Source organism: Procambarus clarkii, chromosome 56 (genome assembly GCF_040958095.1).
Source record: "Procambarus clarkii isolate CNS0578487 chromosome 56, FALCON_Pclarkii_2.0, whole genome shotgun sequence".
NCBI lineage: Eukaryota > Metazoa > Arthropoda > Malacostraca > Decapoda > Cambaridae > Procambarus > Procambarus clarkii.
Genome location: NC_091205.1, coordinates 15,246,856 through 15,261,497, shown reverse-complemented (window position 1 = coordinate 15,261,497; position 14,642 = coordinate 15,246,856). Strand labels below are relative to the sequence as shown.

Here is a 14,642-nt window from a genome sequence, read left to right as displayed (position 1 = left end):
TCAAATAAACACAGATATGCGTATATCCAAATCTAATCCTTGTGGCATGGTGGCATACAGAGCATTTTCGTTGATTGCACCTCTGGAATGCAGGGATTTGATTGGTTCCCAGGGGTGTCTAGCTCGTGATAGGTGGAGGCTCCATGCCGTCACTGTTGCGTCATGAAAACATCACTAGTTTGTGGTATGCGGCTCGCTGATTCGCTCCTTGGGGTTACTCCGTCGTGATTGGTTAAGAAGCCTCGACGTCATTAGAAGTCTCAATATGGAGGACAGCCGACGGTAGTGATGTGAATTTATCTGTGTTTTTCACTTAAAACATGCCTAGAAGACGAAATGGAGAGTTACCATTACCTTCTGGATGGGAAATTGGGCATGATTATGACGGGAAAATATATTTCATCGATCACAACAACAAGAAAACCACATGGATTGACCCAAGAGACAGGTAGGCTGAATTAGCGCCTATGTTGACTCCAACAAAATCGTGCTTTTGAAATAGTATCCGGGTGTTTGGGTGCCTTTGGACACTCACGGTGGACGGCAGAGTGCATACAGTGACAGCAGAGTGAAACACGGCCTGGCCTAGGCCTAAAACCTAGCTAGCATACGAAAAGTTTAATCTGGCCTCCTTTTTTGTTCCGAGATCTCCCCCTCCCCCACCCCCTTCCCCGTGTCCGTATGTGTGTGACCCGCCACTATATTTTGCTGGTGTATTTCTCTGGTATTGGGCGTGTGGGCGAGCGTGGCAGTGTTGTGGGCGGTGTTTTGGGCGTGTGTGGGGCGAGGCAGGGCGTGTGTGGAGGTGGGGGGCTGTGAGGAAATGGCTCCATACGCCTGTGGTATGCGCGACCCCTGGTTCTTGGTCCAGGAATGTTAGGTATGTAAGTGGCGATGTGGAGTACTCCAGCCCTCCCTCGCCCCCTCTCTCTCTCCCTCACTATCTCCCTCCCTCTCTATCTCCTTTCTCTCCCTCTCTATCTCCCTCATTCCCTCCCTCTCCCTCATTCCTGGCCCGTGTTTTTATTCCTACCGTCTAGCTTGTTGTGTTGCATCAGTGTGGAGGCTCAACGCTTCCTGCTTGTGCCTTCTCATGCACACACAGGCGCGGCCAAACACATGCACGTGCAAACACATGTGCGCGGGTGTGAAAACACGTGTGAAGATGCATGCAAACACATGCACCTGCGAAGATTTGTACAAGTAAACATGTACTTGTGTAAACATGTTGGTCTAAATATGTGCCAATACCTGATTGTGCAAATACCTGTTTTGTTGTGCAAATACCTGATTGGTTGTACAAATGCCTGATTGTGCAAATACCTGATTGACTGTACAGATACCTGATTGACTGTACAGATACCTGATTGACTGTACAAATACCTGATTGACTGTACAGATACCTGATTGACTGTACAAATACCTGATTGTACAAATACCTGAATGACTACAAATACCTGAATGACTACAAATACCTGAATGATTACAAATACCTGATTGACTGTACAAATACCTGATTGTACAAATACCTGAATGACTACAAATACCTGAATGATTACAAATACCTGATTGACTGTACAAATACCTAATTGTACAAATACCAGATTGATTGTGCAAATACCTGATTGATTGTGTAAATACCTGATTGTACAAATACCTGATTGACTGTACAAATACCTGATTAATTGTACAAATACCTGATTGATTGTACAAATACCTGATTGACCGTACAAATACCTGATTGACCATACAAATACCTGAATGGCTGTACAAATACCTGATTGATTGTACAAATACCTGATTAGCTGTACAAATACCAGATTGATTATACAAATACATGATTGTGCAAATACCTGATTGATTGTGCAAATACCTGATTGATTGTGCAAATATCTGATTGTACAAATACCTGAATGAATGTACAAATACCTGATTGTGCAAATACCTGATTGATTGTACAAATACCTGAATGACTTCAAATACCTGATTGACTGTGCAAATACCTGATTGATTGTGCAAATACCTGATTGATTGTACAAATACCTGATTGTGCAAATACCTGATTGTACAAATACCTGATTGACTGTGCAAATACCTGATTGGTTGTACAAATACCTGATTGGTTGTACAAATACCTGATTGGTTGTACAAATACCTGATTGGTTGTACAAATTCCTGATTGGTTGTACAAATTCCTGATTGGTTGTACAAATTCCTGATTGTACAAATACCTGATTGATTGTACAAATACCTGATTGACTGTACAAATACCTGATTGACTGTACAAATACCTGATTGATTGTACAAATACCTGATTGGTTGTACAAATACCTGATTGACTACAAATACCTGATTGATTGTGCAAATACCTGATTGGTTGTACAAATACCTGATTGACTACAAATACCTGATTGATTGTGCAAATACCTGATTGGTTGTACAAATACCTGATTGGTTGTACAAATACCTGATTGGTTGTACAAATTCCTGATTGTACAAATACCTGATTGACTGTACAAATACCTGATTGACTGTACAAATACCTGATTGACTGTACAAATACCTGATTGATTGTACAAATACCTGATTGACTGTACAAATACCTGATTGATTCTACAAATACCTGATTGTACAAATACCTGATTGTGCAAATACCTGATTGATTGTACAAATACCTGATTGATTGTACAAATACCTGATTGTACAAATACCTGATTGACTGTACAAATACCTGATTGACTGTACAAATACCTGATTGACTGTACAAATACCCAATTGACTGTACAAATACCCGATTGATTGTACAAATACCTGATTGTGCAAATACCTGATTGACTGTGCAAATACCTGATTGACTGTACAAATACCTGATTGACTGTACAAATACCTGATTGTACAAATACCTGATTGACTGTACAAATACCTGATTGTACAAATACCTGATTGTACAAATACCTGATTGACTGTACAAATACCTGATTAATTTTACAAATACCTGATTTATTTTACAAATACCTGATTGAATGTGCAAATACCTGATTGACTGTGCAAATACCTGATTGATTGTGCAAATACCTGATAGACTGTACAAATACCTGATTGTGCAAATATGTGATTGACTGTACAAATACCTGATTGATTGTGCAAATACATGATTGACTGTACAAATACCTGATTGATTGTGCAAATACCTGATTGTGCAAATACCTGATTGATTGTACAAACACCTGATTGCAAATACCTGATTGATTTTGCAAATACCTGATTGATTGTACAAATACCTGATTGACTGTACAAATACCTGATTGTGCAAATACCTGATTGACTGTACAAATACCTGATTGTGCAAATACCTGAATGATTGTACAAATACCTGATTGACTGTACAAATACCTGATTGATTGTGCAAATACCTAATTGATTGTACAAATACCTGATTGACTACAAATACCTGATTGATTGTACAAATACTTGATTGACTGTACAAATACCTGATTGATTGTGCAGATACCTAATTGATTGTACAAATATCTGATTGACTGTACAAATACCTGATTGATTGTACAAATACCAGATTGATTGTGCAAATACTGGAATGACTGTGCAAATACACATCATTCATTATGCACACTATATTGTGTCATCATACCATGTGTAATTTTAGTTCTTTTATCCTTTTCTTTAAAAAGGATAAAACTAACTTTTTTTTTTAAATGTAGAACATATGATAGATACCTGAGCATATTTTGTATTTGTGAGCAGTGTGAAGAATTCTGTGAATTATTTTGTTTACAAGAATTAAGAAACACACTCAAACCACCTATGTAAGTAGAATTCACCCCCCCCACACACACCATACCCCCCTCTCCAACACCCCATACCCCCCTCTCCAACACCCCATACCCCCTCTCCAACACCCCATACCCCCCTCTCCAACACCCCATACCCCCTCTCCAACACCCCATACCCCCCTCTCCAACACCCCATACCCCCCTCTCCAACACCCCATTCCCCCCTCTCCAACACCCCATACCCGCTCTCCAACACCCCCTCTCCAACACCCCATACCCACCATTTCCCCTATCCATATCCCCTCTTTTATGCCACAACCCCTCCCCTGTACTCAACATCTTCCCAACCTTACTCAACATCTTCCCCAACCTTACTCAACATCTTCCCCAACCTTACTCAACATCTTCCCCAACCTTACTCAACATCTTCCCCAACCTTACTCAACATCTTCCCCAACCTTACTCAACATCTTCCCCAACCTTACTCAACATCTTCCCCAACCTTACTCAACATCTTCCCCAACCTTACTCAACATCTCCCCCCCCCCTTCCTCAACATCTCCCCCCCCCTTCCTCAACATCTCCCCCCCCCCTTCCTCAACATCTTCCCCCCCCCTTCCTCAACATCTTCCCCCCCCTTCCTCAACATCTTCCCCCCCCCTTCCTCAACATCTTCCCCCCCTTCCTCAACATCTTCCCCCCCCCCTTCCTCAACATCTTCCCCCCCCTTCCTCGACATCTCCCCCCCCCCTTCCTCGACATCTCCCCCCCTTCCTCAACATCTTCCCCCCCCTTCCTCAACATCTTCCCCCCCCTTCCTCAACATCTTCCCCCCCCCCCTTCCTCAACATCTTCCCCCCCCCCCTTCCTCAACATCTTCCCTCCCCCTTCCTTAACATCTTCCCCTCCCCCTTCCTCAACATCTTCCCCCCCCCTTCCTCAACATCTTCCCCCAATTCAACATCTCCCCCCCCAATTCAACATCTCCCCCCCCAATTCAACATCTCCTCCCCAATTCAACATCCCCCACACTCGATATCTCCCCCCACATTCGATATCTCCCCCCACATTCGATATCTCCCCCCACACTCGATATCTCCCCCCACACTCGATATCTCCCCCCACACTCGATATCTCCCCCCACACTCGATATCTCCCCCCACACTCGATATCTCCCCCCACACTCGATATCTCCCCCCACACTCGATATCTCCCCCCACACTCGATATCTCCCCCCACACTCGATATCTCCCCCCCCCACACTCGATATCTCCCCCCCCACACTCGATATCTCCCCCCCCACACTCGATATCTCCCCCCCCACACTCGATATCTCCCCCCCCCACACTCGATATCTCCCCCCCCACACTCGATATCTCCCCCCCCCACACTCGATATCTCCCCCCCCACACTCGATATCTCCCCCCCCCCACACTCGATATCTCCCCCCCCCACACTCGATATCTCCCCCCCACACTCGATATCTCCCCCCCCCACACTCGATATCTCCCCCCCCCCACACTCGATATCTCCCCCCACACTCGATATCTCCCCCCACACTCGATATCTCCCCCCCCCCCCCACACTCGATATCTCCCCCCCCCCCACACTCGATATCTCCCCCCCCCACACTCGATATCTCCCCCCCCCCCCCACGCTCGATATCTCCCCTCCCCACACTCGATATCTCCCCTCCCCACACTCGATATCTCCCCTCCCCACACTCGATATCTCCCCTCCCCACACTCGATATCTCCCCTCCCCACACTCGATATCTCCCCTCCCCACACTCGATATCTCCCCTCCCCACACTCGATATCTCCCCTCCCCACACTCTCCCCTATACACCTGGAAAATACTGGAGGGTCAGGTCCCAAATCTACACAGTAAAATAACAACGTACTGGAGTGAACGATATGGAAGAAAATGCAAGATTGAACCTGTGAAGAGCAGAGGTGCCATAGGCACAATCAGAGAGCACTGTATAAACATCAGGGGTCCGCGGTTGTTCAACGTCCTCCCAGCGAGCATAAGAAATATTGCCGGAACAACCGTGGACATCTTCAAGAGAAAACTGGACGGTTTTCTAAGAGAAGTTCCGGATCAGCCGGGCTGTGGTGGGTACGTGGCCCTGCGGGCCGCTCCAAGCAACAGCCTGGTGGACCAAACTCTCACAAGTCGAGCCTGGCCTCGGGCCGGGCTTGGGGAGTAGAAGAACTCCCAGAACCCCATCAACCAGGTATCAACCAGGTACTCGATATCTCCCCTCCCCACACTCGATATCTCCCCTCCCCACACTCGATATCTCCCCTCCCCACACTCGATATCTCCCCTCCCCACACTCGATATCTCCCCTCCCCACACTCGATATCTCCCCTCCCCACACTCGATATCTCCCCTCCCCACACTCGATATCTCCCCTCCCCACACTCGATATCTCCCCTCCCCACACTCGATATCTCCCCTCCCCACACTCGATATCTCCCCTCCCCACACTCGATATCTCCCCTCCCCACACTCGATATCTCCCCTCCCCACACTCGATATCTCCCCTCCCCACACTCGATATCTCCCCTCCCCACACTCGATATCTCCCCTCCCCACACTCGATATCTCCCCTCCCCACACTCGATATCTCCCCCTCCCCACACTCGATATCTCCCCCTCCCCACACTCGATATCTCCCCTCCCCACACTCGATATCTCCCCTCCCCACACTCGATATCTCCCCTCCCCACACTCGATATCTCCCCTCCCCACACTCGATATCTCCCCTCCCCACACTCGATATCTCCCCTCCCCACACTCGATATCTCCCCTCCCCACACTCGATATCTCCCCTCCCCACACTCGATATCTCCCCCCCACACTCTATATCTCCCCCCCCACACTCGATATCTCCCCCCCCACACTCGACATCTCCCCCCCCCACACTCGACATCTCCCCCCCCCACACTCGACATCTCCCCCCCCCCCCACACTCGACATCTCCCCCCCCCCCACACTCGACATCTCCCCCCCACACTCGACATCTCCCCCCCCCCCTATCCCTCGGGCCCCGCTCCCTTTCCACCCCCACGGACCCCACTCCCCCCTCCCCTCATGAGGTCCGCCCCCCTCTCCCTATGGGCCGCAACCCTCCCTTTCCCCCCCCCCCCTCATGCCCCACACCCGCGCACTCCCACATGCCGCACACCCCTCTTCCCCCCCTCCCCACGTGCCGCATACCCCCTTTCCCCTCACCACGTGCCGCATACCCCCTTTCCCCTCACCACGTGCCGCATACCCCCTTTCCCCTCCCCACGTGCCGCATACCCCCTTTCCCCTCCCCACGTGCCGCACACCCCCTTTCCCCTCTCCACGTGCCGCACACCCCCTTTCCCCTCCCCACGTGCCGCATACCCCCTTCCCCCCCACGTGCCGTACACCCCTCTCCCACATACGCGAACCTCCCCCTTCCACACGTGCCAAAAATTCCCCATATACATTAATCCCCCCCCACACACACGCCCCCAGACCCTCCCAATCCCCCACTCCCACACGCCCCCCCCCCACACACACGCCCCCTCCCACACACGCCCCCCCCCCACACACGCCCCCCCCACACACACACGCCCCCCCCCACACACACGCCCCCCCACACACACACGCCCCCCCCCCCACACACACGCCCCCCCCCACACACACACGCCCCCCCCACACACACACGCCCCCCCGCCACACACACACGCCCCCCCCACACACACACGCCCCCCCCCACACACACGCCCCCCCCACACACACACGCCCCCCCCCACACACACGCCCCCCCACACACACGCACCCCCCCCCCACACACACACGCACCCCCCCCCACACACACACGCCCCCCCCCCACACACACACGCCCCCCCCACACACACACGCCCCCCCCCCCACACACACGCCCCCCCCCACACACACGCCCCCCCCCACACACACGCCCCCTCCCACACACGCCCCCCCACACACACACGCCCCCCCCCCCCCCCACACACACGCCCCCCCCCACACACACACGCCCCCCCCCCCCCCCACACACACACGCCCCCCCCCCCACACACACACGCCCCCCCCCCCACACACACACGCCCCCCCCCCACACACACACGCCCCCCCCCCCACACACACACGCCCCCCCACACACACACGCCCCCCCCACACACACACGCCCCCCGCCACACACACACGCCCCCCGCCACACACACACGCCCCCCCCACACACACACGCCCCCACACACACGCGCCCCCCCGCCACACACACACACGCCCCCCCGCCACACACACACGCCCCCCCCCCGACACACACGCCCCCCCCGACACACACGCCCCCCCCCGACACACACGCCCCCCCCCCCCGACACACACGCCCCCCCCCCCCGACACACACGCCCCCCCCCCGACACACACGCCCCCCCGACACACACGCCCCCCCCGACACACACGCCCCCCCGACACACACGCCCCCCCCGACACACACGCCCCCCCCCCGACACACACGCCCCCCCCCGACACACACGCCCCCCCCCCCCCCGACACACACGCCCCCCCCCGACACACACGCCCCCCCCCCCCGACACACACGCCCCCCCCCCGACACACACGCCCCCCCCCCCCCCGACACACACGCCCCCCCCCGACACACACGCCCCCCCCCCCCGACACACACGCCCCCCCCGACACACACGCCCCCCCCCCCGACACACACGCCCCCCCCGACACACACGCCCCCCCGACACACACGCCCCCCCCCCGACACACACGCCCCCCCCGACACACACGCCCCCCCCCGACACACACCCCCCCCCCCCCCGACACACACGCCCCCCCCCGACACACACGCCCCCCCCCGACACACACGCCCCCCCCCCGACACACACGCCCCCCCCCGACACACACGCCCCCCCCCCGACACACACGCCCCCCCCCGACACACACGCCCCCCCCCGACACACACGCCCCCCCCCCCCGACACACACGCCCCCCCCCGACACACACGCCCCCCCCGACACACACGCCCCCCCCCGACACACACGCCCCCCCCCCCGACACACACGCCCCCCGACACACACGCCCCCCCGACACACACGCCCCCCCGACACACACGCCCCCCCGACACACACGCCCCCCCGACACACACGCCCCCCCCGACACACACGCCCCCCCCACACACACGCCCCCCACATACACACATGCCCCCCCATACACATCCCCTATATGCACATGCCCAGTTCCCCCCATGCACATGCCCAGTTCCCCCCATGCACATGCCCAGTTCCCGCCATGCACATGCCCAGTTCCCGCCATGCACATGCCCAGTTCCCCCCCATGCACATGCCCAGTTCCCCCCATGCACATGCCCAGTTCCCCCCCATGCACATGCCCAGTTCCCCCCCCCCCCCATGCACATGCCAGTTCCCCCCCCATGCACATGCCCAGTTCCCCCCCATGCACATGCCCCATTCCCCCCATGCACATACCCCATTCCCCCCCCTGCACATGCCCCATTCCCCCCCATGCACATGCCCCATTCCCCCCATGCACATGCCCCATTCCCCCCGTGCACATGCACCATTACCTATACGCACAAACAAATGCATTTCCCTCCTCTCCTTTCATGTCCAGAAACTGGTGATCTTACCCTTCAATATAGTGTAATGTATGCAATATAGTATCACCTGGGGTTAACAATATAAGTAATTATGATAGGCCTCTGTTACTGGGTATGTACTTGAATTTGTTTAATGTTCTGTGTGTGTATCTTGTTCTGTGTGAATTTAGGTTTTTATATAGCCTAATCCATACACAGATGCAATGTGTTTACTAAACAAATTATGATGACAATATTATTGAAAATGTATGGTATTAGCTTTTACATAAAAAGAAAACTGTGTTAAATCAGCAAATTGACCTTCTGCTGACCTGATGTACAGTATTTTGACAATTTTAAAATCCAGATATAAATATTGCAATATTAATACTTAGTAGACAAATTATCCGTCTCCCAAAATTTATTTGCCTAGTACAGTAGGGCAAGTTGCCAGTACTCACCTGGCTGCCTGTGCTTGGCCCCACCTGCACCTATAAACTATAGCACCTGCATCATTAGATATCATAAATATGCCAGGAACTCTACAAATACACTCTAGTAATATAATGAGATAATACAGGTGCCTAAAGGTTACTGTAGTTTGAATACAAATTAAAACGTTTAGTTTTCTTTAACGGCAGTACTGTTTTGGCATGGACCTAGCAAAATATTTGTTTGTCAAATGTGAGATATCATTGTTAATTTTTTGTTTTCTGGTGAATGAATGTTCCTTAGGTCTAAACTGTAGGATGGCACAAGGTTCACACCTAGAAAGGTGAATTTTAAGTCATAATGTAGTTTAACACTGATGCCAAGAGAAACTCGAGCATCTGTGTTTGACCACCAAAACAAAGTACTGTACTGTATTGTATATCCCCAAAACATAACACCATACTATGCTACCTTGTACATTAATATCACTTGTTGGTTTCCAAGGAACAAGCTACCAAACATGAGGTGTCCTATGCTCATTGCCACCCAAAAAAAATTTAAAAATTCCAACAAAGAATAGTTACACCATGCTGTCAAGTCCAGTAATATCAAATCATAATATTAAGTTGCTATGATGCCAACCAAAAATTTTGGTAGCTGCTTCCAGAAGTTCTGAATGTGTTTGGCAATGTGCAATTTTGGAGCAGGGGGTACTGTGTTATTACTGTATAGTAATAATGTAATAGTATTGAAAGGAAGGTGGAAATAATTTAAATATAATTATATTTTGTACTGGACTAGTGAAATTTTATTACAATATGCTGACCTCTAGCACTCGGATGTCATAACACTAGGCGAGAACTCTTGTTATCCCCTCCAATATATTTTGTCTAATACTCGGTAAGTATTATATCTTCAGACTAGATTGTTGTTGTTTTTTAGATAAATGTCTCCTCTTTTCATTCATACATTTTCCAAAAAAGTAAATTTGTTATCTTTATGTCCAATTTAAAAAATATCCTTGTAGTCCAAAATTGGGAAGTTTACTTAAATAGTTAATCAGGCTTTTAGTGGAGTGTGAACTATTATTTATTTGCAAAACCTAAATATTTATTATGGCATTGACAAGTCTCAAAGATTCTCTTGATACCTGCTTGATGGGGTTCTGGGAGTTGTTCTCCCCAAGCCTGGCCCAAGGCCAGCTTTATGATTTTTTTTATAATGAATTCTGTACTGAGGTTTCTCATTTAAAATGCTTTTATTACACAAACATGGTAAATTTACATTTTGCAAGATGAAACAAAATATTTCCCCAGCAAAACCATCCAGAAATGAGTGTACACCATCAATTTACATCGATACAGTATTTTGGTTAATATCTCGCCAAATACCAGTATTGCATCTACGGAGGGTGTGTAATTTGATAGATTCCCTCTTTCAATTCATACCACAAGTTTTTCAAAATCTTAATGCTGTACTGTAATGGTATTTTGTATTCCAGTCAGAATAATGTAGCTTTCTTGAGTGGTTAGGGGTTCAATGACTTTACCATAATGATGCTTGTACTGTACTATGTATATACACAGGGACTGGGGACAAAGAGCTAATAAGTAACCCAATTTTGGGGTTTCTCTTAAGAAGGCAAATTTATCAAAGTAAGCAGTGTTACTGTAGAGCTGTTAAAATCCTAGATTCACTGAAACTAAAGGAGAAAGTTTTATGCTTGAAATCCAAGTAGCTTCCTCAATATGAGATCTCTAAGTCTTTGTGTGAGAGTTTCATATTTTGTGTTATTTCAATATTCATTAATTGCACAAGAATTAGGACCTGAACATGGTCATCATTGCAGTTGCATCAAACTCTTTTTTTTTTTTTTTTTGAGATATATACAAGAGTTGTTACATTCTTGTACTCAAACTCGATTTTTCTCTCAATGAAACTTAACTTTCAAAGAGTTCTTAGACATTTTTACCTTGCACAGGCAATGTGTGGTCGTTGTCCCCCTTCACAGATGATTACATACCCATGTTCAGTACTGTACATTATTGAGAAAATCAATTGGAGCTCTGAGGTGACTCAAACTCGCAACCGAGAGAATCCCAGCTGCTGTTGCTAACTACCATTCTGCCTTGTTAATTCATACAATCAGATTTCTACTGAAATCATAGGCAGTCTGGAGTCCCCTCCTGAAGCCAGTCTAGTCTTGGTCATGGATTCGAGTCACCTCAGAGCTCCAGTTGATTTTCTCTGACATATATCACATTAGTGAGATTTCTGTGTACTGTAATTGTATATTCCTGTTTATGCATTGGTTCAGTAGCATGGGGGTTGTCAGTACCACACATCCAGGAAGTTGGCATTTATTACTGCCTGTCACTTTTCTCTAGACTGAATTCTGTTCACATAGACAAGAATGTCTTGCTTTAAATATTATCTTGCTTTTATGTTTCTAAATCTTTGAAGTCATCATCATCATCATCATCATCAATATCATTAGGCCTATCAGCAACACTGGCAGGATGAGGAAAGATCAGTGCTGTGGACCAAAGTTTCACGCAAGCATTTCTAGAGATTGAATTTTGTACACCAAGCAGTTTCTATTCACATGTGGGGGTGTAATCACAATTCATGATTGCTATGCTGTATTGACTGTAATTTTGAGATGTATGTGAATACAACATCTGTCAATATGGTATTAATGCCTGATATTGATATTTAAATTTTATGGGTGTTTACCCACATGTCATTTTACAGCATCTTGTATTGGCTTGAAAAATAATTAAAATAAATGATTTATAGCAATTTATTCTGAGAGGTTTTTATTCTCTAGAGGTTATTCCCTCTATTTCAAGATCATATAAATAATCTCATATTTTTAATACAAAAATTCTAAGATATATTTTATACTGTATTTATGCATACAATTTGCAGTATTTTAAGAGTTTCTAACATTTCTTGGTTTAGTTTTGTGCAACACTGGAGAAACTAGAATTTATTTGGTGAGGTAGGGGGGGGGGGATGGTTATCTTGAGGTTATCTAGCTTGAGATGATTTCGTGGCTTAGGGGCCCCGGGGGCCGGTCCTTGACCAGGCCTCCTTTTTATGGCACCTACGGGAAGCAGCCCGTAGCAGCTGTCTTACTCCCAGGTACCTATTTACTGCTAGGTAACAGGGGCATCAGGGTGCCCATTTGTTTCTGCCTCTACCCCAGATCGAACCCGGAACCTCAGGTCTGCGAATCCGAAGCACTGTCAGGCCCCCCTTAAAGGTCAGGGGGTGGGGGGGTGAGAAGAGCAACTTTTTCTTATCTTGAAGTTTTGATAATTTTATAGAATTATTTGATGATACGAGTAGTATTTCAAATGGAAGAATTGGTTGACATATGGTAATAAATATGGTGGCAAAGAGCACAGATAAAATATGAGTTGAATATGTGTATTTTGGCAGTATTGTATGCGTGGAAAGGTAACTTGATTGAAAATGCTGATGTGGATTACAGTACAGTACTTGATAAGAGAGTAGAGATGGATAAATATACATTACATAAAAATATGTTCACACTATAGTTGTTCAAGTGTGGACTCGCTTGTGGACAACCCTTGTGAGAGGAAAACTGAAGGTACTGTATGGTACCTGACAGCACGATATCAGGTGGAGTGGGCAGCAAGCAGTAAATGTCACAGGGTTTGGATACCTAAGATTTTACATACACAAAATACATTAGTTGTTTGGAGTCATGTTGGCATATCAAGTATGGTGTTGGAGTCTAACTCTATCATAGCTTTAAATGTAGATATGCTAGCCCAGTAGACTTTGAAACCTATATACTGGTCAATTCAGGGTTGAGAGATGGGATCCAAGAGCTGTAGCTCATCTCTTGTAAATACAACTAGCATTTGTGTTCATTGCTGTCTTCTTTTATGTGCTGGCCATATGCTGTATTGTGACTACCAATTTTTGTCAATTACCATTCAAGCTGTCATTGCAATCAATCTTATATTGTTTCTGCTGTATTGTGCCTACCAATTTTTTTCAACTACCATTCAAGCTGTCATTGCAATCAATCTTAGCTACCTATGTGCTTTAATATACTGTACCGACAATTTTCTCTCGTCTTTTTTTCATTCCATGTAACTGTTATCATTTTTTTGTCTATAAATTTTGCAAGTATTTACCTCCTTAAAATTTTCTTGGATTAAGGACCTGCCCGAAACGCTGCGCGTACTAGTGGCTTTACAAGACTGTAATTACCATATTATGTATCCTCACATTCCCAATGTACATTCTTGTATATGCATAAATAAATAAATAATAAATAAATAAATAATTTTGCTGCATATAAGTTTCAGTAGAAACATTATGTAAATTCAAAGAAGCTTCATCAGATGGTTGTGCTTGGTTTGGCAATAATTTACAATGTCTGTTACATAGCTTTACACCTTTTATTAGGTTTAATGCATCTTGTCTAGTGAATAAAAGGATAAAATTTATAATTAGAGTTTAATATTTGTAAACAATAGTTTTTATTTTAAAATACATCATAAAAAGTAGCTATAGTATTATAAATAAGTGCAGATTAAAACACTATTTGTGTAATTCAGGTACAGTGCAGTACTGTAATACCATTTATTTATATATATCTATATATATATATACACACACACATACACAGTATATACACTGGTTTTTTATTCTTTAAAGTCTAGTAACAAATAGTTTCTTTGGCAAAACTGTCATGTACAGTTTTAAGCAGAAGTTCTTTATTTACCTCTTATTGTTGTTTGTAATGTTTAAGAAATATAACAGGAAAT

At 47.4% G+C, this 14,642-nt stretch overlaps 1 protein-coding gene across 1 annotated transcript in view; it reads left to right on the top strand.

The window, feature by feature from the left end:
* Positions 1-239: 239 nt before the first annotated feature.
* LOC123770680 (protein kibra) overlaps positions 240-14,642 on the top strand; it is a 47,605-nt gene continuing 33,202 nt past the window's right edge. The window contains 1 exon segment of the mRNA XM_045762762.2: positions 240-448. Within this exon segment, the coding sequence (XP_045618718.1) occupies positions 321-448 (128 nt within the window). The 5' untranslated portion in view covers positions 240-320.